At 36.6% G+C, this 27442-nt stretch overlaps 3 protein-coding genes across 7 annotated transcripts in view; 2 read left to right on the top strand and 1 right to left on the bottom strand.

Annotated features, from left to right (window-relative positions):
- LOC127848467 (synaptic vesicle glycoprotein 2C-like) overlaps positions 1-2853 on the top strand; it is a 40467-nt gene extending 37614 nt beyond the window's left edge. For both annotated transcript variants that reach the window (XM_052380945.1, XM_052380946.1), the window contains exons 10-12: positions 80-315; positions 2146-2305; positions 2574-2853. In XM_052380945.1, coding sequence (XP_052236905.1) covers positions 80-315; positions 2146-2305; positions 2574-2757 — 580 coding nt within the window. In that variant the 3' untranslated portion in view covers positions 2758-2853. The remainder of the gene's footprint in view (positions 1-79; positions 316-2145; positions 2306-2573) is intronic.
- The window catches only part of LOC127848466 (synaptic vesicle glycoprotein 2C-like), a 393482-nt gene extending 388293 nt beyond the window's left edge, over positions 1-5189 (top strand). Inside the window, exon 14 of the mRNA XM_052380944.1 lies at positions 2847-5189. The gene's annotated coding sequence lies outside the window, so the exon portion shown is untranslated. The remainder of the gene's footprint in view (positions 1-2846) is intronic.
- LOC127848463 (mucin-4-like) overlaps positions 1-16131 on the bottom strand; it is a 359609-nt gene extending 343478 nt beyond the window's left edge. The window contains exons 1-6 of one of the 4 annotated variants that reach the window (XM_052380938.1): positions 15848-16131; positions 14219-14334; positions 13385-13744; positions 11256-13088; positions 9847-9922; positions 7369-8357 (exon numbers count right to left, since the gene is read on the bottom strand). In XM_052380938.1, coding sequence (XP_052236898.1) covers positions 7369-8357; positions 9847-9922; positions 11256-13088; positions 13385-13744; positions 14219-14258 — 3298 coding nt within the window. In that variant the 5' untranslated portion in view covers positions 14259-14334; positions 15848-16131. The remainder of the gene's footprint in view (positions 1-7368; positions 8358-9846; positions 9923-11255; positions 13089-13384; positions 13745-14218; positions 14335-15847) is intronic. The other 3 variants (XM_052380935.1, XM_052380937.1, XM_052380936.1) reach the window with 3 other exon arrangements.
- Positions 16132-27442: the final 11311 nt, after the last annotated feature.

Raw genomic sequence — 27442 nt, 5'->3', positions numbered from 1 at the left:
TCGGTTCCAGCACTGAAAGGGTTAATTTTGTGAGACTCTTACAGGTTTTATTGAATCAGTACCTGTTTTGCTGATTCAGGTACTATGGTCTCTGGATGTGGTTCCCAGAAATATTCTCCCGGGTTGAAAAATATGGTGGTTCCCCGTGCAGTCATGCGGAGGTCAACACGACGGGAACCAATACTACGACAGGGTGTAACCCCATACCGGAGAACTGGGTGTTCTTTGAAGGCTTTATGACAGCCCTGTCAAACCTGCCAGGAAATCTGTTCACTATAGTTATGATGGATCGGATAGGAAGAAAACCCTTACTAGGTACCATGTAGAGCAGTATTTTAAAAAATCTTGCCAGTTTTTTTTAATGTATTAACAATTTGACTGGTTTTGCTATTCTGGCCAGTCTTAAACTAACAATAATAAAATATTATTATGCTACCCTTTGAAGAAGAGGGGGTATATTGTTTTGCACGTCGGTCTGTTCACCAGATGGTTTCCGGATAATAACTCAAAAACACTTAGGCCTAGATTCATGAAACTTCATAGGTACATTGATCATAACAGACAGATGACCCCTATTGATTTTCAGGTCACGAGGTCAAAGGTCAAGGTCACAGTGACTCGAAATAGTAAAATGGTTTTCGAATGATAACTCAAGAATGCTTAGGCTTAGGATCATGAAACTTCATAGGTACACTTGTCATGACTGGCAGATGACCCCAATTGATTTTCAGGTCTCTAGGTCAAAGGTCAAAGTCACAGTGACTCGAAATAGTAAAATGGTTTCCGGATGATAACTCAAGAATGCTTAGGCCCAGGATCATGAAACTTCATAGGTACATTGATCATGAGTGGCAGATGACCCCTATTGATTTTCAGATCACTTGGTCAAAGGTCAAGGTCACAGTGACTCGAAATAGTAAAATGGTTTCCGGATGATAACTCAAGAATGCTTACGCCTATGATCATGAAACTTCATAGATACATTGATCATGACTGGCAAATGATCCCTATTAATTTTCATGTCACTAGGTCAAAGGTCAAGGTCACAGTGACAAAAAAACGTATTCACACAATGGCTGACTACAACGGACAGCCCATATGGGGGGCATGCATGTTTAACAAACAGCCCTTGTATAATTTTTGTAACACATTTGTGTAGTTAGAAATTAAAGAAAGCAATTGTCTGATGAAAACACTCATTTTGATGGAATAAATCAAGTATTTGGTGTCTTTTGAAACATCCATAGAACCCACCGTAAAAGGGAGCCCTAGCCCCATAACCCCTTCAACCTAGCCGATCAGCCGACTTCCCACCAGTCATCCACTACACCTTTGCACCCTGAATACTTTAATCATATGAGCCTTATTGTGGCAAAACTGAGCTCAATGCAACTACGTAAAATTTCATTCAAGAATAGCCTGTTCAGTCTGCACAGGCTAATCTGGGATAACACTTTTATGCCCCCGGTAGGGTGGCTTATAGCAGTTGAAGTGTCAGTCCGTCTGTCTGTCTGTCTGTGTGTCCGTCTGAAAACTTTAACATTGGCCATAACTTTTGCAATATTGAAGATAGCAACTTGATATTTGACACGCATGTGTATCTCATGGAGCTGTACATTTTGAGTGGTAAAAGGTCAAGGTCATCCTTCAAGGTCAAAGGTCAAAAAACAAAATCCAAGGGAAGCATCAAGCTTTAAAGGGAGATAATTTCTATTTTATATCATTTGGCAGGTACAGATCAATTTCACAAGAAAAGTAATATTTTTTTAAAGGATATATTTAAAAAAAAAGTAAGGTCAAGGTCATCCTTCAAGGTCAAAAGTAAAAAAAATACAATACAAGAGAAGTAATAAGCTATTAAAGGGAGATACTTTCTAAACCTGCCAAATGATATATTGAAATTCTATTCAAAGCGGCGCAATAGGGGGCATTGTGTTTCTGACCAAAACATCTCTTGTTTACCATCTTTTGTTATATGATATGTCTCTAAAGAACAAAAATCCAGTCAAGGCGGATAGGGTCGTTACTAATTAGTCTGTGCAGACTGCACAGGAAAATCTGGAAAAACATTTTTCACACATGAATTAAGCCCCATTTTCTTAGAGCACAGCTCCTATTTTAACAAGCATATTTCTTCCCTTGCAGCCATAAGCATGGTTATCTCAGGTGGGACTGTATTCTTGTTACCTGTTGTAAAGACGAAGCTTCAGAACCTCTTGATCTCGTGTATGTTTGGTGCCGTGACCACCGTGGGCTGGAATGCTATCGATGTGCTACAGGCGGAGCTCTTCCCTACAGCTGTCAGGTATGGTTATTAATGAATGGCGTATTTGTTTCAAGTATACACTCAATTTAGACATATTTGGTGGTTGCATACATGCAAACACACACCTATGCACACAAACAAATTCAAATACAAATATAGATGTTTTTGGACTGCAATTGGGGATTTTAATATTTGTTTTCGATTTGGATAGTGCTTTTTATGGGTACTTAATATAACAAAGGAAAAAAATGGCTGGATGTAAGTGTGTAACATTTATACTGAACATTTCTATATTGTATTTGTACAGGTCAACAGCCTTTGGTGTTCAGTCAGGTATAGGGCGCATAGCAGCCATCCTTGGCAACATGGTGTTTGGCAGCCTGGTAGACATTCACTGCGCCATACCCATGATCATGGTGGCTTCACTACTTTGCCTCGGGGGACTGAGTGCCATACGCCTGCCAAACACAACGGGCAAGGACATTCACTAGTCTGGGGGAAGTAGTCGCAGAGAACCACACATATATTCAGAGCTAGATGTGTGGATTTTTAGCTCGGCTCTTTTCGGAGAAAACCTGAGGTATTGTCATAGCCAGCTTGTTGTGTCCGCTGTCCGTGTCAAGGTTTGTTAAGGTTTTGAACTAAAATCAAAGTGCTTCCACCTACAACTTTGAAACTTCATATGTAGATGCACCTTGATTAGTTCTACATGCCACACCCATTTATGGGTCACTAGGTCAAAGGTCAAGGTCACTGTGACCTCTTATATAAAACATAAACCTAAACATTCGTTCTAAAATCAAAGTGCTTTCACCTACAACTTTGAAACTTTATATGTACATGCACCTTGATGAGTTCCACATGCCACACCTATTTTTGGGTCACTAGGTCAGAGGTCAAGTTCACTGACCTCTAAAAAAAATAATCTGACAAGCTATCATTTATTCAAAACTGCACCCACAGCCAAGCGTTGGCACCTGTTATGTGGTGCTTTTGTTTTAATTGCAATCAATTAATTCATGTTTACTGGCTCAATATTTTGTATCAGAAAATTGTGTTATTGATTTGTCAACCATTTATATTTATTATTAACCAGGTTTTCCGAAGGAAAAACCTGGTTATTAGATTGATGAATGTCTGCTGGCGAGCAGGCGGAACAAGCTTGTCCGGGCCATAACTTTGTCGTTCATTATGAGATTTTAAAATCATCTTGTTTGGGGATTGTTACTCATTGGATTTTGGGAATTTTTTTTAATATACATCTGGTGAACACCTTGTGTTTTTTTGTCCATAGACCAAATGTATTGTCATAGGGCAACATTTTTTACTGTTAACTAAGAAGGGAGTTAAAAATAGAACAACTTTAAACCAAAATTACTATCTGTCACAGATAGTATCATTTTCCAAAACAATGTTTGACATCTCATTCGCAATGGCAATTCTCAGTTTGACAATATTTTGTTCATACCTGTATGGCATGTTATAATAATGAACCAGGCTCTAGGAAAACCGGGCTTAGTGCATGTGTAAAGTATTTAAATAAAGTATTGTCCCAGACTAGCATGTGCAGGCTATCAGGGCTAATCAGGGACGGCACTTTCTGTCTTGACTGGATTTTCAGGGACGGCACTTTCTGCCTTGACTGGATTTTCAGGGACGGCACTTTCTGCCTTGACTGGATTATCAGGGACAGCACTTTCTGCCTTGACATGATTATCAGGGATGGCACTTTCTGCCTTGACTGGATTTTCAGGGACGGCACTTTCTGCCTTGACTGGATTATCAGGGACGGCACTTTCTGCCTTGACTGGATTATCAGGGACGGCACTTTCTGCCTTGACTGGATTATCAGGGACGGCACTTTCTGCCTTGACTGGAATTTTAGGGACGGCACTTTCTGCCTTGACTAAATTTTCATCTAGAACTGCCTTTTAACAAACATTTTCCTTACAAGCATAAAGTAACATCAATTATGGTGGAAGAACCAGTTATCGAACACCTAAGAAATTACGTTAAATTACCTTAAAATTGAAACACTTAAAATGACAAAAACATTTAGTTTTATCAAATGACTAACAGTTCAATCATTGTATTATCTGTAAAGTTTTCCAGCAAACTACCTTCAAGAATTCATAACAATGATTCCCTGATTATTGTCACCTCTAGCAGACAAAACAAAATGGCGGCCGATGTAAACATTACCTATTACCCGACACTTCATAAATACTACTCCAGCATACAAAGTCACATGACTATCACGTGACCCAGACTCGGCGAAAAAATCTGCTTTTGCTGCAATCAAAATTGCAAAGGGCATATGCTTTTTTGTGTAAATGCACGTTTTGATAAATGCATTCAAAAAGTAATAGCAAAAAACACACAAAACGGTGTAAATAACAATAAATGCATTTCTTTAACCTGTTTTCGGCGCATTTGTTTCAAGCTAAGTAGGCCAGTAGGTCATGGACTTCATGTGCGACCATTTGTTTATCAATGTGACGTCATGCGCACTTTTGCGTGTGTGCATACAGAACCAAAACAAAACGTCCGATGATAGGTGCTGTTCGATAACAGGTACTTACACGATATAAGCCTGTTGGGACTGCACTGGCTAATCTGGGACGATACTTTATGCACATGCATTAATCCTTATTTTCCAATAGCCCGACTCATTCATAGAATTCAAGTATAGCGGTCAACTAGATAAATGGTCTGTTAGATCTGATACATGTACCTTGGTAGTTCCTTTTTTCTTTTTTACTTTTTTATTTTACTCTATGGTGCTGTGCATAATTTTTTTTTATTGTTGGGGCCCGTTATTAAAATTTTATGTAATTGGTTTTTAATAATTTAGAGTTGTTTTGAACTTATGAATGCGGACGTCATTTGATTATATAATCTTATGAAGCTTGTTTTTTTAGGGGGGGGGGGTATTTATTGTTTCTTGTTAAACAATCGAAAATATATCAATAAAGCTCATAAAGCAAATATTGTTACCTGTGCATATCCTTCTTTGAAGTTTCCATACGCTTTTTTGATTTATTACCCTGTTTTCACACTACTTTCAAATAATAATAATGCCCCATCTGAAGAAGCGCGGTTATATTGCTTTTCAAATTTCCGTCGGGAAGTCAGTCAGTCGGTTGATAGGTATGTCTGTCGGTATATTGAATATTCGTCACATGCGATATCTTGAGAAAGCGTTGATCCGTGGTTATTTGACGATTTCTGATATTGATTAGTACAATGCCATGTTCAACGACAGGCCTTTCCGCTTATATATAGTGCCACGCCGTCGTTAATATTTAATATTTAAAAGCAAACTAATAAAAGACCTGTGCACACTGAATTCTAAATCTATCACAAAGTATTTCCTTCCGACATGATGCATATGAAGCGTAATTAAGGGCAATAAATGTATTAAATGTTAATTCCTACCAAACTCGAACTAAAATCACAACTACAAACGTATTTTAAATTGTATTTCAAAATCGCTTAACAAAATGTAAATATGGAAATGCATACACTATGGTCAAGTAATCATTTAACAATATTGAATAAAAATGGTTAATACTAATAAGTGCATAATTCAATTTAATTATGAATTTTATCAACAACAATAACAGTCTAACCGGTACGTCCGATGTACCATACATCAATTCAAATAAATCATTTTACAAACGATCGATAAGCGGACGTTATCATTGAAATTCTGAAATACCTGATTAAATAATGCCTGTATTGTAATCATTATGTTTTAATACGCCTGTGTTACAGGGTATAAATTAGCATTTAGTTAATAATACACACTTTGTGTTGTTCTAATATTAATGTGGGGTAGTTTTAGTGAGCTCTTGTGTAAAACCTAGACTGTAGCCTTAGTTGTTTTATGGCTAACATATAGTTGAATCCAACCTTTTCTGAACACGTGCACGTAACATCCAATCTTCACTTTCCCTCCAATATTAAATGTGCTTGTTGAAAGTTGCTTGATACAGCCATTACATTTTGGATGAGACATTGTATAACTTGTGAAGGATATTTTGTATTCCTGCAGATAAAAGGTACAATACTTTACGCCCATGCCATTTACCTGATTTTCCCACAGACTAACTTGTTTCAATTTATATAATATTTGAAATTACAGGTTATATATCTTTATTAAAAGAAGAAAGTAGTTGTTCGTATAAATCAAAGGCTTATAAGATATTTCAAAAAAGTGCAATTAGATGATAAATGTTTGTACACGTTTTCTAAAAATGCTAACACAATTATAATTAATAATATGTTAATTTTTGTCTGATATGACAAGGTTGTCGATTTTAAAACAATTTTGGTTTGAGTATGCAAACAGCTTAAAAGTAAAACCAGTATAGTATGCACTCATTAACACAGCTGTAGATGGCCGGAAGAACACAGACTAATATAAATAATTATCACATGACGCTATAAAATACTCGTAATAAATCACAACCATTTGAGTATGAGTTTATCACAAATACCCTTTCAAATGTCCACAATCTCTCTCTCTCTCTCTCTCTCTCTCTCTCTCTCTCTATATATATATATATATATATATATATATATATATATATATATATAATATAATGGTTTATTGGCGCGCGCGTATGTAACGTGCGATAATATAACGTCACTTCCGCTAAAGATGATATGCTTATATATATAAATATATTTAAATCAACAAAATCAGCCACTTTAAATTACCCATATAAAATGTTTTCAATAATCAAGTACATGTATGAAACATTAGTTATTCAACACAAAGCCTTCAAATCCGTCGTCATCAATTTCAAATCGGTCCCCTGTATTTGTAAGATTTAAAGGCGGCACAATTTCCGGCCGCTTATTTGATTCTTTCACCGGCATGGACTGAGTTAGTCCACCTGTCCTATTAAATAAATTACTTCTTGTACGACTAGGGGATGGTTGAGTGCTGGAAAGCACATTTTCGGCATTTTTCTTGGGATATCCAGCAGATTTACCGCTATCTTCCGTTAGATTTACCTCGTTTACAAGGTCCCGTATGCTATTTCCAGTGCTTATATTGCCCGGTTCATTTTCTGAGCTAACCTGACTCATACCTGTTCGAGTCCTCTGTAGTTCGGGAACCAATTCTTTGCCGTGACTTAATTGACTGGGCATACTTTCGATCACTCTGGGTTTGCTTTCAATAACTTTCGCTTTGTTTTCAACACCATTTGGTTTACTTTCTATTACCCTTGGTTGACTTTCTATTATTCTCGGTTTACTTTCTATTACCTTTACTGACTGGCTTTCAATAACTGACGCTTTTGCAAATTCCCCTGATTTGTAATTTGTATTCCCATCGTTTATATGGTTTTCTGGCCGTCTCTTAGCGTTAGATTTATATTCTCTGTCAATATGTTTGCTTTCACTTGATCTCTCGTTATTTAAATCACTAGATTTTGACCTGAGTCTAGGCTTTCCGGACGAATCACTGGATCCAGGTTCTGATTCAGACTTATGTCGTCTGCTTTTTTGCTTTTCACTAGAGTTATCACGTGATTTATGTCGAGCATTTCTTCGTTTGGAAATTTCGTATTTTCTTGAACGCTTTCCACGGTCCTTTTTTGGAGTCTTTCCTTTCATGATCACTCGATACCAATCCCCCGGATCTGACTTCGTAAAGTATCGATTAGGGTCCTCAGGGTCATTTTCTAGCGCTATAGCCGTCAGCTCAAGACTTGCTAGCAGGTCCCTTTCCCTTTCTGTCGGTTCATACGTGCTAAGCAACTTCCGTTCACTGTCGTTTCTCGCTTCGGCGGAGTCAAAGTGAGACGCTAAGTCGAGTCGCGCTCCTTTGGTATCCCCACTTGTAATCACGTGATTGCCATAGTCACGTGGACGGGTTTCATCTTCCGTCACGACCTTTGTCGTCTCCGTCCCCCCGTTTGACAGAACGGTAAACTTGTCCAGAGTAGAGGCTGGTTTCAGCTGGTCGCTTGGGGGCGTTCCGGTGTATTTCGTGCCCTCGACGTTCCCGTTCTGGTCATGGCGCCCCTTTGTCTTGCCGCCTTGTGTAAGTGTGCGTCGGGAAGCTTTGCGTGTCCTGGAAATATAAAAAATAAAACATGCTCATTCTGAGAAAACTGGGCTTATAACATGTGTGTAAAGTGACGTCCAAGATTAGCCTTGTGCAGGCTAATCAAGGATGACACTTTCCGCCGTCAGTTGATTTCGTTTGAAAGAGACTACTATTAAATGAAAAATTCGATAAAAGTGGAAGGTGTCGTTCTGATTATCCTGTGCGGACTGCACACTCATTAAGGTAAGTTTTGTCTGAACTATGATCAAAGTATTAGTATCGTTGGTGTTGGTCGTTTACTTCGTTTTATGATATCATGTGTCGCTCGTATTAGCTAACCATTACTTCTTACCAGGGATGTACTGGTTTATAAATTTTGTTTTATCAAATATCGTTGATGTTTGTTCTTTTTGCACTTCGCGTTGCTGTGTACTGTAAGGATATTATTAATAAAATAATGTACATTTATTTGTAATAGCGCGACCAAGTTGCTGGCTACATCGATGATATCTTTCAGATAGATATACGTGAAGACGGCTCTGGGAGACAGACCAAATTACGTAAACACAAAATACTAAGGCGAATCATATTGCTGAAGTAGTATGACAGTGGCGTTAGGGCACAAGGTTACCCCCATTGTTTTTTTTTCTCAATTCTTGAAATATTAAGTATAATGAGTAAAATATATCTTCTTAATTCTGTTTTTTTTGTAAGAAATGAAAACATCGACATATCGCCGGATAATAAAAATACTTATTGTCTGGCACTGTTTTATTTAAGTCGGTCGGAGTTAACTCGCTATAGCTGCTGCAGAATCATCGAGCATCAATAAGCCTCATTTTAATAACAGTTATATGGGCCGTGTTCCGTGAAAAGAGGATTTAATGCATGTGCGTAAAGTGTCGTCCCATATTAGCCTGTGCAGTCCACACAGGCTAATCAGGGACAACACTTTCCGCCTAAATTGGATTTTTGCTAATAAGAGACTTTATTTAAACGAAAAATGTCATAAACGCGGAAAGTGTCGTCCCTGATTAGCCTGTGCGGACCTCACATGCTAATCTGGGACGACACTTGACGCACATGCATAATGCTCAGTTTTCTCAGAACACGACTCATATAGTGTAGGTATCCGTGCAGCAAACGCACGAAGTATGTCAATAAATTATACACAATTTTGAATTAGATTCAGGTAAATGGCTTTGAAGCTGTCAATTTAAATTGACTTTAAAACCAGTTTGTTATTATCTTTAACTTTATATCGTTAGTTCTGTTAAAGACCTAACACTTAAATGTTAGAATCTTTTACTTGTATACAAGTTACGTCACAAAAACATTTTAAATAAGTTTAAACCGATTGTTTCAAGAGCCCTACAAATATTTGAGCATCTTTGTGTTATTTTGTTTGTACGAATAGTACTTAAATACAAGGCCAACAATGACACCTGTATACGTAATTGCATGATAGTTTGGAAATGTGGTATATTGATGATAGAAGGAAGTCGATACGCACCGTTTGCACATGATGTAGGTAAACACCGTTATGACTATCAACGCTATGACTCCCACTAGCGGCACGATGATCACAACTGAAGAAAAATAAAACATGTTATGAGCCTCGTTATGCGATTATAGGGCTTAATGTATGTGGGTCAAGTGTTGTCCCAGATTAGCTTGAGCAGTCCACACAGGCTAATAACACCAACACTTTCCGCTTGTATGGAATTTTCGTTTAAAAGAATTCTCTCTAAACGAACATTAAGTCTTAGTGGAAAGTTTCGTTCCTGATAAAGGCTGATTAGCTTGTGCGGACTAATCTGGGTTTACACTCTTCGCACATGCATCAAACAGCTATTATAAGGTAAACGGTAATCAGTAAACGATACATCGAACAAGTTCATAAATAAGCTTTTACATACCAAAACTTATAAATTTAGGCATGACGTTCCAAAATTATCGAACAGTTTTTGTATAAGACCCGTAACCAAATCAGAATTTTGTACAGCGTTGGAATTTTACTGATAACGCGTCATTGACGTCAACGTAACTTTTGGCGCGTTTCTTTCAATTAAGCAGAGTTATTTATTGTTCAAGGTCTTAAACTTATAATGAACGTCGATTATTTGCACTATTCATAATTTGCATCAATATACTCTATTTAAGTTATGCCAACTTAAATTTACTTTGTTTCATTATGTTTTGTCTAGTTATTATTTCCGATGATAAACATGTCAACAAATGCCAAAAATATGTGAACATATTCATTTTAGATATTGATATGGCGTGCAGGTGAAAGATTAGAAATAAACATTTGTACCGGCAAATAGTCCTTATTTGAATAAAATTTAGTGCAATAGGCTATCACGGATATGGTCGACACAACAATAGTATGCACCCGCCTTTAACTTGATACCAATACAGTTAACCAAAACAACATATAAAAACTGCCTATTGTAACCAAAGTTTGAAATATTAACTTATTATAAAAGGTGCAAATTTAAGGACGGTTTGCTTAAAAAGTGACTAAAAAACAAAATCGAATTTGATGAAGTTCCGGTACCGAACTCAAGCGGGATTGGTGCTGTGTGGGCATTCCAGTTAGGTCACTTCGAAGAGCTCTTGCCCTGATATAAAGAGGCCCCGTGTTCAAATCATGGACTTTTAAAACACTATTCCCCACAGGCGACAAACAATAATTAATGGAATTGCAATAGAAGATTTGAAACGTTCTTTCCGGCGTTTTTAGCCTTGATAAGTTTAATTTATATTAACTAAATAATGCTGAAAAGAGCGCCCCTCCCGAGAAAAAAAGCTGACTTTCATAAATGTGAAACCAAGATCTCTGGAGAAAAACAAATGAACCCACATGTGAAACCGTGAAGAGCGTTTCAATTCTTAAATAAAGCAACAAATATGTTTTACCAATATTGGTCTCCTGAGGCTCGTCGTCATATTTCTGAACTGGCGGTACCCAAAATCCATCGGTAGAAACGGGCTTCTTAGTGGTGGGACCTCCCTCCGTACTTTTTCCTACATTATCGGTGCTGTTGTCGATAGTCCTATTGTCATTACTGTAGGGTGTAGTATTTACTGTAGCGTTGTGTTCCGGTGTTGTGTTTGATGGGTCAGCTGTTGTATTTCGAGACTCTGTGTTATTCGTGGTTGTTGTTGTGTTTAACGGGTCAATGGTTGTGTTTGGGAGAACTGTATTAAGTCTAGTTGTTGTTGTAGTGTTTAACGTGTCTGGTGTTGTGTTTGGGATCACCGTGTTATTTGTTTCTGTAGGGTTGAAAGGGACTTGTGTTGAAGTCGGTAACACCGTGTTATTTGTACCATGTGTTGTATTATGTGGTTCAGTAGATGCATTTGGAAACACGGTTGTAGTTGTTTCAATCAATGTAGTATTTGATGACGTCACGCGAGTCGTGATAGTAGTGTTCGACGTCGAATTTTCATTTGAAGTAGTTGACATAGACACAGTTGAACTTATTGTGCTTTCGCCCAGATGTGTGGTCGTTCCATTAGGTTTAATACTCGACGTTGATTTATTTTCAAATGAGGTAGACTTTTCAGAAGAAACTACAGGAGACGTCGTAACGTGTTTTATAACAGTCGTTGTTGTAATTGATGTCAATAAGGATGTGGTTGTTTTTGTCCCATTCGCACTACCCGTGACGTTTGAATTCGTCATGGTCGAAGTTGTGAGGCGTGGCGTCACCGTTGTAGAAGCCTTAGTCGTGTTTGTTGCATTTTCACTACCGGTGACGTTTGAAATCGTCGCCGTCGTTGTAATAACGCGTGGTGTCATCGTTGTAGAAGCGATAGTTGTGTTTTTCCCAGTTGCAGTACCCGTGACGTTTGAATGCGTCACCGTCGGCGAAGTGACACGTGACGTAATAGTTGTAAAGGTTGTAGTCGTATTTGTTCTATTTTCAGTACCCGTGACGTTTGAATAAGTCACCGTCGGGATAGTAACGCTTGATGTCATCGTTGTAAAAGAATTAGTTGCGTTCCTGTCAACGCCAGAAGCATTGGGTGTTGTCAGAGTCATTAGAACTGTTGTTGCTATCGCTAATGGGGAAGAACCGTTCAATGTAGTTGGAGAACTGAGGGAAGTAGTTGAAGCTTGTGAAGATGTCGACGAGTTACTAGAAGTTGACGTCGTTAATGATACGGTGGGAACAGTCGTAGTAGAGGTTGAGACGCCAGTCTCTGGTAGCTGGGATGTGATTGGCAGAGTGTTATTTGCGGTCATGTTAGATGGTGGATAAACTGTTGAGTTGGCAAGAGCTTCTTGTGTTTTCTCTGCAGTTGTGGAAGGTGGTAATGTGAGTGACGTCAGTGGTGGGTCTGACGTCAATGTGAATGCGGTAGGCTGTGCTTGTGTTGTGATAGATAGAGGGAACACTGTGGTGGTACTAGTTGTGTTGGTGATGGTGGCGTTTTGTGATAAAGGGATCATTGTAGTGATATTTGCATTGTTTCCGCCGGTGCTGTTCGTGTGGGACGTAGTGAATATTGTAGTGGTATCTATGGTGGTGGTATTAGTAGAAGTTGTAGTGGTGGAATTGTGAAATACTGAGCTATTTGTGGTTTGGGACAGTGTTAGTGAATTGTTTGACGCTTGGTTGCTGGTTGATTGTGGCTGAACAGAGGTTGTGTTGCTCTGAGGTGGTGGGGTGGTAGTTGGTGTAGATGATTGCCCGGGGGTACTGGGTGCTGAACAAGATAGGACCAAGTCGGTGCCTGGCTTATCTGTTAATATAATCAGCATAATCAGATGAGTAAAATGTGAACTATAATAACATAAGACTTTAATTATTTATATTCGCAATTAAAACTAATAAATGGACTTGATCTCAAGTCATGCAGCGTTTCCAATTAACATTTCATTCTGAGCGACAATGGCTAATACATTGGAAGGTTTTTAAATCCTGGTTAGATTTATATCATCAGCCCTTGAATTGTCCGTATAATTATATCTTATGCATTAGGATTTTTGTTGAATACAATAGCGGTTATATTTCAAAGAATAGAATATGAAATCTTACCGGAGAAAAATGTCAAGCAGTACTGCGCATGCACAGCGGAGGGGCGACCCAAGTTCGAGACTGTGATGTTGGCCCAGTCCCCTATGCTGGACTGAACCACGGAAGGCCCGCAGTTCATCTGCAAGCTCTTATCGCTAAACAAAATCTCAAGCCGGGAGCCGCACTCCCCAAACACTGATCCACCGGCTGTGACGTTTATCGAGAAACCGGAAGTATTTGCCTTCATCTGACATACGCAGTCTGACGCGTTATAACTGCCGATGAATGTCATGTCGAGGCTTACAACCGCCCCGCGTACACTTCCTGTCTCGCATATGGCGACTGACGGTTGGTCATCCGTGCATACTCGTCCATAGGTAACTGAAATAAGAAAACATCGTTTTATTCTGATACAATAATGTACTTCATTCGACTTAAGGGTCTATAATATGACTTCCAAATTTATGATACATTTCTGATTTTTATTAGCGCAACTAAAAGTTGCTCAAATTAAATTCGCAATATTCTAAAATACATGCATTTATTTGAATATGTTGTTTTTGCATATATAAAATACCGCCAATTATTATGTATTACATTGTATTTCATATTGACTAGAATTGTCTCCAACATTAACATGTTTCTATTTACTAACTATTAATTGTGTATATCATTATTTCGACAAGTTATTGCAAAAATATTTTTGCAATCGTCATATTCGTCGAGTTTAATTCAGCATGCAGTATGTTAATTCATCGTGCTTACATTCGATAAATATTATAATGAAATAATCTAAAATGCAAACATTTTGAAAAGTCAACGAGAATTGTTTGTTTGTTCATATTTGGTACTTACATGGCAAGAGAAGCAGGCTGATTGGGCATATTAAGTTCATCTCAACGCAGATTGCCTGGATCTGCTGATGTCATCAATATTTGATTTTCGTATTGTCTTTAGAGTATGATTAGAACCTGAGAAAAATGTAAACGCTAGTTTCAGTCCAAATCTCATGTTGTTGGTTGGTTATTAAATGATTTGAAATATGGGATTCATATATCAATATATGTGTGTTATTGATTGACTGCATGAACTGCATGAAAAAGTGAAGAAAACATAGAATAAGTGGTACATGGTATTGATGAAAGTAACAAGAAGTGATATAGTCAGAGCGAGGGGGTACATGAATGATTTAGTTAAGCTCGATTGGTCATTGTCGGCTCGGGTACTACTTACATGTAACCCGGGTACTCTTAAGTATACTTACATGTACCCCGGTACGGTAAATATACTAAAACGTACCCGGGAATTTTAACGCTAAATCGGTCGTTGTCGGCTTTTTTTTAAAACTTAATTATGTTCACATTTGTGTAAATTTTCTGTTAAATGGCCTCTATATTATCCAAACTCATACTCAAAAATGTTGATGCAGTTTTTTTAAGAGAAGTTTGTTAAATAATATAAACAATATCGTTTTACGGTAATCAGTAGCGTTTTTTACGACATCGGATTTTTGGTGGGAATACGACTCGGGTACAATCGTATATCGACCGGGTACGTCTTAGTATATTTACCGTACCCGGGGTACATGTAAGTATACTATAGAGTACCCGGGGTACATGTAAGTATACTTAAGAGTACCCGGGGTACATTTAAGTAGTACCCGAGCCGACAATGACCAATCGAGCGTTAGGCTCTAGTTAGTGTGTGAGTGATTTAGTTGGTATGACTTAATGAGTGAGAACGATTACATTACCTTTAGCCGTTAGTTTGGACACTTTTTGGACACTTTTTCTCCTATTATCGGGAAATCCATAATTGATTGATCTATGCAATATGATGATTTATTTTAAAAAAATGACATGAAATTTAAATTTTCTTTAAAAAAGCATAAGAATGGTAATTACAAAGTCTTTATTTCGATACTTCTTATTTCCGAACATATGAAACTTATACTCATTGTTTGAAATTATTAGACTCGATTTGCAAAACAAGATGTACTTTAAGAAGGTGTAATATTGCGTAAATATGTATATTTGAATGAGTGAGTAGGTATAGATGTGGCAGATGATTGTATTAATATTATAGTTATACAAGCCAAAGAGTGAATGAACGACTGCTCGAGTTATAGTTAAGAAAGGTCAGTAAAAGTTACGTAAGGAATAATAAAAAATCTGATTCATATGAGAAAGTCTCATGGGTTATTTCTAGTAATCATACGAGTACCGTCTGTACAAGCAACTCAAGAACAATGTAAAAGAAATTTAAATTCAACTTCAAATTCATATTTAAATTACAAAACATGTTCACGTGTTCATTCACATATTAAGGATTCAAATAATTGCAATAAAAATAGTGTTCACTATCAACCCTTTGTTGAAATGTTCTTATATAAATCTTTGAAAACATGCACACGCCAGCGGTATCGACTACTATCTGCTTACTGTAGATCTGTAAAACTAATACGATATGTTTTAACATACATACCAGAGTTGTTAAGTAATCCAGAGTTTAAACTACAGCTCGGGTTAACATGTCGCTTTCGAATGTAAATCCGGGTGTTAAAACACAAATACATGAACACTTGATCGTTGTTCTTTATTTTATAACCATGACTTCAGTAAACGCATGTCACTGACTATTAATTGTTATTTACACCTGTTTTTGTTTATGTGTCAGCACTTAGTTCACATTTTACTCAATATATAGTTTTGTTTTCCGCGTTACAATCAAGTCGACAAGTCGCGGCCTGTGAGTGAACTCGATCGATCGATAGCAGTTTGAATACAGTGGCATTAGCCGTCTGATCGGACTTATAGATTGCTATTAAATTTATCGATATCTGGATCGAAAATAAACTTATCATACCGTCATATAGGCGGATTTAACTTTAACCTACACGGAACATAAAAACCTATTTGTACTATTAAAAACTATAAACGACGCGTTGGGAGTAACGTTAAACAGAAACGTAGGCATACAACAGTGCATGAAATAAGCCCCGTTTCACATACATACTTATGTCTAATGGAGATCTCCGATCAAAATAAAAAAAAACATGAAACTTGGTCAAATAACAAATCACATCACCATTTATATCATTTTCATAGCAAAAAAACAAACAAAAATAAAAGATATACTTATATGAGCGTTTGCTAGCGTTTGTATAACATATAATCCTTTTATTTTATAAATATATTAACAAACCAGGTTTCGGTATTTTTATTTTCATTCACTTGATTACGAAATGTATGACGTATCTCGTGTGAGGTCATTTCTGTTACGAAACATACAAATTTAACCAAAAATATTTAGTATTCTAAATACTAATTCACATGTTGTAGGATAAATATAATAACATATGTATGTTAGTGTGTAATAATAAGACTTATCTCGCAGTTCATCGAACAGACGCCATTTTATTGAAATTACTCAGGTTGTATGGAAAATAAATCCCGTGCAGGTGATTGCTCAAAACCAATCGGGTTAGATCATTTTTGTAGGAGCTGATATATAGATACATACCCCGCTTTAAAGTGTTCGTATATAAATCGCAATGTGCGATAAAGTGACATACTCTGATATGTTACATATAATAATTTACTTATTTTTGCAAATAAACATAATAAACATAATACACAGAACAAAGCATCACGCACACCCGCAGAAATTATGGCGTTATATTTTAACAATTTGCTTTCAGCATCTGTATTCCTCGGATTAAAAAGAGAGCCGCGATGTGCGAAAATCGGTATTACGGTATGTGAAATGCGATCCGCTATACAGTCACTAAATGATTTGTGGACTCATTAGCGGACATTATGACTCCTCATCAGAGTGTACGGATGCAGAGGCAAATCTGGGGCCACTATGTTTGGATATGTTATAAGGACCATTTTCACATGACGAGACTTATTAAATAATAGCGTCGAAGCTGCACTAGATTTTTACAAACGAAGGTGTAATACAACACTGGGAAATTCGCATGATGTCAGAATAATTTCAGTAGCCACTTGATCACAGCATCTGAAGCAATATAATATACTTTGTTTGCTCTGTAATTAAGTCAAGTAAGTTAAACGTTTGATGTAAAACTAAATTTAAAAAAGTTCATACGTGTCACCACAAAACGCGACTTTGCACTTTATTATAACAATGCTTATATAACTCAACTAATATATAACTTACATTATGCATTTATTGTTCAGATAATTGCTTAGCGACCAAATTTGCACCACAAATGCTTTTTTTGGTAAGTCATTTTTAAAAACAAAAACTTTGTTTTACATTTGTGAGGAATACGATCAAATTCGTTCATTTGGACATATGAGATAATTATTACTCTCTTTAGAAAGATATGTGAAAGATCATTTTCTGCTTAGACGTGTGACTTATCCGACAATTTGCACAGATTTGTGACTGATCAGACATTCTGCACAGACGTGTGAACAACCATTTATTCTTTGCAAATGTGTAAACGATCACATATTCTATATATGTGTGTAATAAAACGGATTATACACAAATGTGTGAAACATCACAAATTATCTACACATGTAAGAATGATATTTTGCACAGATGTGTAAAGGATAACATATTATACACATATGATTGAATTATCAGATATTCTGCACATATATGTGACAGATATAACATACTCTGCAGAGATTTTTGAATGATGAGCCATTCTGCATTGATATGTGACAGGTCACATATTCTGAATTGACATGAGACAGGTCACATATTCTGCATTGACATGTGACAGGTCACATATTCTGCATTGACACGTGACAGTTCACATATTCTGCATTGACATTTGACAGGTCACATATTCTGCATTGACATGTTACAGGTCACATATTCTGCATTGACATGTGACAGGTCACATATTCTGCATTGACATGTGACAGGTCACATATTCTGCATTGAAATGTGACAGGTCACATATTCTGCATTGATGTTTGAAATATTACACTGAAATTTCAGTAGATTTTGAAAACCAGGAGTCAAAATAACCCAAGATCTCAAGTTAATGATAATAGTCAAAATACTGAAGTAACTTGAAATGTTACTTTTATGCATGTTTAAGGTTATGTAAAAGCTGATTCATCATAATAATGAATGATACATTTTCCAAAAAAGCTTAATTATTTCCATAAATGATCAATTGTAGTCCTTTTGTCAAGTTGGATTGTGGAAAACAAATTTGTAAAAATGATGCAAGGCTTTTTTTGCAGGAGTCAAAAATGAGAAAATTGCAACTTGCTTGCATCAAAATGCATGATTCTGCTTCAACTAAAATCACTGTCACACATTTTTTACAGATGTGTGACAGATCACATATTTTTATAAATAAGAGAACAGTAAGATATTCTGCGCGTATATATGAAAGATAACATATACTGCAGTTGTGTGAAATATCAGATGAATGTTACAGATGTGTAAAATATACCATACATATATGTGATTAATCTCATATTCTGCAAAGGTTTATGAATGATAAGATGTTCTGAACATATGCAAGAAAGAAAACATATTTCCACATATATGCGGTACATAACATATTTTTCAAAGATGTGTGAAAGTTTACATAGTCTTCACAGATGAGCAACAATAACATATTTTTCATATATATTTGAAGCACCATACAGTCTTCACCAATGCGTGAAATATAGCATATTCCTTAAATATTCATTAAATATCGTTTTCTTCACAAAAGTGTGCAAAATACTCAGTTTGTTTACAAAACACAACATTTTTTCATATGAACAAGAACATTCGACCGAGCAAGGTTTTGTGTATATAATTAGATGTCCTAATGCCTCTGGCTTAACCATTTAAGAACTATAACGCGCTATGACTAATGCTATTATTGCGTTTTATATAATATACAGAAAACGTCAATTTAGGTCAGGGTATTCAGAGAGTGTAGATTTGTTTTAGTAAATAAAAAAATCAACTTGTGAATAAAAAAAAATGACTTCTTTGTTTGGCCCAATTGTCTAACCAAGGTATGCGCATGCGTGTCAATGTGTAAAGACGTGTTTTGAATACGGATACAATTAAAATTATTTTTGCATTTGATACATAAGTTTGAGTGCAAATTTACAATGTAACTGTTTTGTTTTATTATATACATCAACCACGAGTGTCTAAAATGACAAAAAGTAAAAAGGATAAAAGAAAGTACAGAAATAGTAGTGACGGTAATTCGGACAATTCGGACTGGCGTGAAAAGTAAACAGCCAAAGCATAGAGGTCCGTCTGAGGAGGCCGATTCAAACGTGATCAGTGATGTGTTGAGTCAAGTGAATGCCGTTTTGTATGCGGACAGTAACTATTCTGCAGACTGTGTAAATTCCAACACAAGTGTTTTTGTGGAAAGCGGCGTAGACCGGCAGTGTGTGATCGCGATGGCTGAATCTAGTAAAGGCAGTTAAGTGAAGATGTTGCCTACCTAAAATCAAAATCGATGAGAAATAACCTGATCTTCACCGGTATCGAGGAGGGCAACACAACCGGAAATGAACCTCCGGCGTTCACCGAGAACAAGCTGCTTGCCTTTCTGCAGGAGAAGCTTAAAATTGCAAAGGAAGCAGTCAATGCGATGCGCTTCGAGTGCGTCCACCGTTCACCATCGCATCCGGTTACAGGGAAGGTGCGCTCTGTCGTTGCGAAATTTGCCTTCTTTAAAGATCGTGAGGTGGTGAGGCGTCAGTGGCCGGAGTTGAAAGGCACGCCTTTCAATGTTTTCGAACAATTTCCTCCTGAGATTCAGAAGAAACGGCGGCGTCTTGTTCCGAAGATGAAAGAAGCCAAGAGGGATGGCAAGCGAGCCTGGACTGCGTATGATACGCTGTATATTGATGGTCGACCAGTGAGCCAATAGGACTACGCAGGAGATGAACTTTCGGTTATTTCCTGAAACATTCACGGGCTAACGAGGAACAAAAAAGAAAGTGCTGAATTTGTAAATATATAAGGTAAAAATGATATTTGTTTTATTTATGAATCTTGGTGTAATTCAAACTCTAACATTGATTTAAACGGTTATATTTCTCATAATTTTTATAGAAAATACCAACACAGAAAAGCTAGACGTAGTAGCGGTTGTTTAATATTATACTACAAGGAATACTTAAAAAATGGAATTGAAGTAGTTCAGAGCAGTTACGATACAATTGTCTGGCTTAAGCTTGATCGAAATTTCTTTCATACTGAACAAAACATTTATTTATGTGATGCATATATTTGTGGTGAAGATTCGCCAATTTACAATATTTTTAACGTCGACCTTTTTAATGCATTAGAGAATGATATTAATGTGTCTAGTAATTTAGGAGCAGTGTATATTTTTGGAGATTTTAATAGTAGGGTAAGTTAAAAGAATGATTGTATTATACATGATAAAATTAATTTGTGTATGGATGATATTGATTACACACCTTATAACACCTCAAGTAGGGCCTCAATTGATGTCCGACACAATAACCACGGTATTAAACTTTTGGATTTATGTATAGCGACCGGTCTGCGCATTGTAAACGGTCGACTAGGCAATTCGAACAATTATACATTTCTTTCTCATAACGGTTGTTCTGTGATAGATTATTTGCTTACATGTGATTGCCATTTTGCGCAAATTAACAATTACACTATTGGTTGTTTTACTGAATGGAGTGATCATGCACCGGTATTGTTTTCTTTACAATGTAACAATGTTATTTCAGTAGATTCGTCTTTTACAGAAACAAAATTTAAATGGAATGAACAGTTAAGAGATCAATTTCGATCGGGTGTTATTGCAAATCTTTCAAACTTTTATGCGATTTTCGTCAAGGGGAGGTAATGACCCCCATTATTGTTTTCCATATTTGTTGAAGATTTAGAAATGTTCATTCAACGAGATGTTAATCTGGTATGCCTATTGATGACATTGTTTTAATACTTTTGCTTTTTGCCGATACTATGGCGATATCATATCCTTAACAATTATAGGTCTTATAGGTTGTGTTAAAGGATAATTTCTCAAGTGTTTAATGGCGTAATATAAAGCACTGTAGAAATCGCATAAAGAGTCCTGGGAGATGATCAGGTTCCAAGGTTTAAGGCATATTGACTGATGATCATAGTGCCACACTGTGTAATAGTCTACTCCAAAGTTGTTAGTTTTTGGAGCTGCGTTAATAAAGAAGTTAAGGTTTACTTGTATTGGGTCTGTTTTGCCTGTTGCATTCTGTTCTGCGCTGCGACGTAGAGTGTCTGTAAAGAAAAGGCTGGGTGTATACGAAAGCACAATAAAAAGTGTACGCACTCGCATGACTTTGTTTTACTTCCGGGCGGTGTAACATTGTCGAGCGCCTCGGGAGAGTGATCCGTTGCCACCGCGAAAGACTTCAGCGAAAAAACGGATTGAAGCAAAGACGAAACAAAGGAAGCTGAGAATACTTCCAAAGAAGAAAAACTGGTAGCCTGGATAAGTTGCGATGTGTAGATCTTCAGTTAGTAGGCTGTCGGCGCCGTTATATCCGTGCTTCACCCACTTATTCGAACAGCTGATCACACAAAGTCCGTTTTACAATATTTTAAGACGATTAAATAAAGCGTAGAGAATTGTTCTGTTAGCATAAGATGTTAAAATTAGTTTAAAACTCGAAATCTATTAAAAGTATGTGTAAAATAACTGATAAATACTGATAAAATTGTATTTTTCTAAGAGTGTTCACATTTTTCAACTTTCCTTCACGCATGTGCAAGACAAAACTCGACTTAGGGGGTAAGGCACTTAAAGCCATGAATGTTTAATTAAGTAAGTGTGAAAAATTTGATTTAAAACCTAGAATTTTTTGCCAATTATTCTATGCCTTTGTTGGATCTACGTTAAATTATGCAGCAGAAACATGGGGATATTCAAAATCGAAAGAAATCGAAAGAAATCGAAAGAGTACACTTAAAATTTTGTAAAAGAAATGTTAAATCTAATACTTGTAATGCCACAGTTAATGGTGAATTGGGTAGATACACTATATGTAAATAGGTACATGCGTATGTTAAATTATTGGTTTAAGCTTATAGCTACATATAATATTATTTTAAAAAAGGTTTACGAACAAGCACTTGATAACTGTTCGAAGGGTAACCGTAACTGGGTATATACTATTAAGCTGATGTTGGAAAACCATGGTTTTGCTGATGTGTTTAATAACATTCACAACATTAACCCTAAAGAATTCGTAAACATTTTTAAACAACGTGTGATTGACACCTTCAAACAAGAATGGTTTGGTACCCTAGAAAAGAGCTCTGTTTTAGAATTCTATATGCAATTCAAACAAACGCTGGAGTATGAAATATATCTTGATGCTCTTCCCAAAAGTCTAAGATTTTATTTTTGCAGACTGCGCATGACGGCACATCTATAACGTATTCAGACAGGTAGATATGCAATCAATCAATCAATCATGCAAGAAGTAACACACCGAGACATGAACGACACTGTTTAATTTGTAGCAAAAACGATATTGTGGCGTCCGTCAGGATGGGTTTATTGGTTTCTTTATGAGTTATATTCTTACAACAAGACTGGCGGCAGTTTAAATAATATATTTATTTAGTAGGTTTAATATGTTATTGCAAAATTAGACAAGTTTGGTGGACACTTTCTCGGAAATACGTTACAAGTTATTTTTAGTTACCCAAGATGTTTTTACTCACTTTACTGCCCAGACAAGTGGAGCTACCAAGATGGAAGTTGTGCTGTCAAATTCAAATTCTAGCGCCCTTATATACTTTCTGGAAAGTGCCCACGTGACCTTAACTGACCAATGACCATATGACAGCCTGCCAGCATAATAACAATAAACCAATAGGATTCTGACAGCTCGGGAATCATCCAATCAGAATCCGTCAGCCTGAGCTGTCAGAATCCACAATGATGCTGGCAAATTCTGTGTCATAGCGGCCATGACAGGTCAGATTTATGCATAACATTTACATAATAATGCACAAATATGGCTTGTCAATAAACAACAGGATCGAAATGGAAACAATACACATAATACTAATAGTTCTGTTAGTGCAGTTAATAATTCGTGGTATTACGGAATAAGTCATGGAAATGAAATGGATTATTGTGTTAAAAGGATGTAAACAATGGACATTGCAAGCCTTACACGAATAACAATGTAAGTGCAATTATCATCATCATCATCATAATCATTAGTAGTATAACTTTGGAAACTGCATTCCACGTAAGTATAACAGTAAACAATAAAGCATTTAAGCATATAATGGGTGTGGGGGTGGGTCATTACAATCGCCCCACCTTTCTAAAATTAAAATTCTCCTGAATTTTGATAGCTCAAAAGCAAACGTCATGTGGTAGTTATCACATAAAATATACTGCAATTCAAACTTATTATAAGACTAACATTAATTAACAAACGAACATGAACATTAGAAACAGTTGGTAAGTAGTTGTTATCCAGTGCATATAACTTCCACCAAATACCATTACGCCGTACTTATTCACTCGGGGTAATAAGTCACACTAAGATATTTTCAATCTTACAAAGGTTCTTGTTTTGCATTCAATGGTTGTACACTACACAATCATTATGAAATAATTACCCACACAGTAACGTAATAGCGGTACATTCATATCGCAAATCCCTAGAAGGTTGGTGTGCACAGACAATCAAACTATTGATTTTAACTTGAACAGCACAACAATATCAGATAGCAATACTGAACATAATAAATTTAAATTCGTTATAATTCGTGAATACGTTTACCAATTATCGATAATACAGTAACTATTATCAAATTTTAAACTTAACGCGTAATCACACAATTTAAGTTACCCCTCTGTTTCAGGTGTAATTTAGAATAATGACATAATGAACTTAATAAAAAAACACTTAGTTCAGTCACTAAACAATAAAATGCAACATATTTGTGAATCAAAACGACAATACAATACATCAGTCAATAAACAATCAAATGCAACACATGTGTGAATCAAAACGACAATAATAATAATAAATTATCAGTCAATGTCCAGACTGAATGACGCCGTAAAATAGTTTGCATGTTAGTTAGGTGTAGCCTTCAACACCGGAAATTGAGTCACGAAATCAATGTATGGAAAACGATTGTTCGCAAATAACAACCACATGTTTGAGGGTTAGTTTGTCATCCAAGTGAACCTCGCCGTTCGTGGTAAAGTATACCTTTATTGTCAAGCTGTCTATTTAACTATCATTTATCGAGTTTCTTTGCTGATGCTTCACACATTTATTAGTTTTAAATTAAAGGAATTGTTAATAATGTTTGGATCAAGATAAACTTGGCAATCGTTCACACGCTCAGCAATTATTTGTCTTGATAACTTAGTTACACATATATTGTTACAGATTTGAGACATCAAAGTCTGAAGAGTAAAATCAAGACCAATTTCATCAGTCGAATATAGTACAATATACGACGAAGACATCAGGGGAGCACGTAATGGATCGACATCAGGAGAGCACGTCATGGATCGACATCAGGGGAGACAATCATGGATCGACATCAGGGGAGCACATCATGGATCGACATCAGGGGAGCACATAATGGATTAAGTACAATATACGAAGAAGAAGACATCAGGGGAGCACGTAATGGATCGACATCAGGGCAGCACGTCATGGATCGACATCAGGGGAGACAATCATGGATCGACATCAGATAATGTCAACGAAAACAATTCATTGTCGATTTTTCCTTCTACGGTAGAGGACCCATGAGAAACCGCAACATGCGAGACTGATATACCGCCTGCAGCTCCCACTGATACCGAACGAATATCACGCCAAAAGCTGCTCCCAGCAGACCGCGATGGTCCATACACCTTTACGAAATCTTCCTGGAAAATGGCTAAACAAGCCATCTCCCTGACATGGAAGGCCGTCTCCGGAACATTCGTATCTGGGTGAACCGTAAGGATGTGGCGTTTCATATCAGCTGCGCGTTTAATGGTTACATAGCAAAATGGACACTCCACTCCCAAGCGCTGATGTACAGTCTCGACATGTCTCTCAAATTGACGTTGAGTTGCCAATGTGGCATGGCACAGTTTATAAGTTTGAAATTTGCTACTTTATATGTTCTCGCTTACTTATTTTCATCTTCATAAAAAAAAGTTATATGAGTCATTTATACATCACACTCCATTAACTCAAATATATGTGTTTTACACTTTAAGAATTTTACAAATGTCTGAATGTTTAAACAGCAAGCCAATAATGTTCTGTTCAAATTGCATGTTATTGTACACATAGATATAGTTCACCAAATCAAAATGTTATATGCAAAAAGCAAGTTTATTTGTTTCAGGTATCAACGAAAAGTGTCCACCACCCTAATAAAAAGGCAACACAAGTACTCAAAGGTATCACACATTACTCTAAAATCGACTAATTACTTTTAATAGCACTATTTTGAAACGTCTGCTCCAAATATATAAAACATCATATTTATTTAAATATGAAAGAATAACCGATAACGAATATGGTTGCGCAGGCCAATTCAATTATCAAAACATGTGATATATAGCCCATATCACATACTATGGTGCCTTTAACACGGTCACCACAACTTCATGAGCAACTTAGCTGATTCTCCCCAGCTTTTGCAGCAGCTCATAAACTATATATTTGGATCAAACCGACACACAATATAGTGATATAAAAATTAAGTCATATTTACTTAATTCATTTATTTATTCGAAATCTGCACTTGACTAATTGCAGAATTGAGCAAACCAAGATGGAATATGGTTTCCTTTGTATGGAATTAATCTGTCTATGTGATACACTTTTGGCTTTAACTTTAGTCCACTCTTTACTAAATAGGTTATGTCGTCTAATTTCCTTGTTATTACATATGGACCTTTCCATTTGCAGGTCAATTTCGAACAGATTCCAATACGTCGAATCGGGTTATACAACCAAACAGCTTGGCCGACCGAAAAAGACCTCTTTTTCGCCTTGATGTCATAATGACGCTTCTGATATGCTGTGTTCTTACGAAGAGACTTCCTCGCAATTGTATGACAGCTCACCAGGACCGTCTGTAACTGGCTACAATATGACTCTGGATCACGTGCCTCAATTGAAGAATTTGGTGACCCGATAAATGCCTCTACTGGTAGGGTTACATCACGCCCAAACACCATTTTGTTGGGAGTTACACCAGTACTGCTGTGCACGGAAGCACGATAAGCCATGGTTAGCTGTGGAAGGTACTCATCCCATCTCTGTTGGTCATCTTCACAATAAATGGCCAACATGGATTGAAGAGTTCTGTTGAATCGTTCTGGACAACCATTACTTTGGGGTCGAAGCGAACTTGTTGTTACTTTGTCGATGTGAAGAAAATCACAAATATCTTGAAAAAGCTGTGAAGTGAAATTTGTCCCTTTATCACTTAAAATTTGTTGAGGACAACCAAACCGACAAATGAAATTATTTACTAAAACATCAGCAATAGTTTTTGCTTCTTGGTTAGGCAGGGGATAAGCCTCAGTCCATTTTGTAAAATTGTCCACTACTACTAAAATATATTTGTTGCCTTTCAGTGTTGTACTTAAAGGACCTAACACGTCAATGGAAATTCTCTCCATTGGTTCACCATTGATATAATTTCTCATTGGGGCTATAGGAGCTGTATTAGACTTACGACATGCACATTTATCACATTTAGTGATATACTTATAAACATCCTCTTTCATACCTGGCCAATAGAACGATTGTTTAAGCCTATGTAAGGACTTTTCTAAACCCAAGTGTCCAGCAGACGGAATGTCATGCGAATACTTAATAATTTCATCTCGTTTCGTTAACGGTACAATAAGTAAATTTTGTTCGAAGCCAGTTTCCGTGTCTATGAAAATACAATACAATATTTGGTTAATTACTTTAAGTCTATCCCACATGCGCCAAAGTGTTTTAAGAAAAGAAGTACCATCTGATATTTGATCCCATGAAGGCCTATCTAATTGGTTTGTCTTAGCATTAAGAATAGGACTAATATTTGGGTCAT

The sequence above is a fragment of the Dreissena polymorpha genome, chromosome 10 (assembly GCF_020536995.1).
Source record: "Dreissena polymorpha isolate Duluth1 chromosome 10, UMN_Dpol_1.0, whole genome shotgun sequence".
In the NCBI taxonomy this organism is placed as follows: Eukaryota; Metazoa; Mollusca; class Bivalvia; order Myida; family Dreissenidae; genus Dreissena; species Dreissena polymorpha.
The sequence above is the reverse complement of the archived record's forward strand: the minus strand, read 5'-3'. Positions and strand labels throughout refer to the sequence as shown.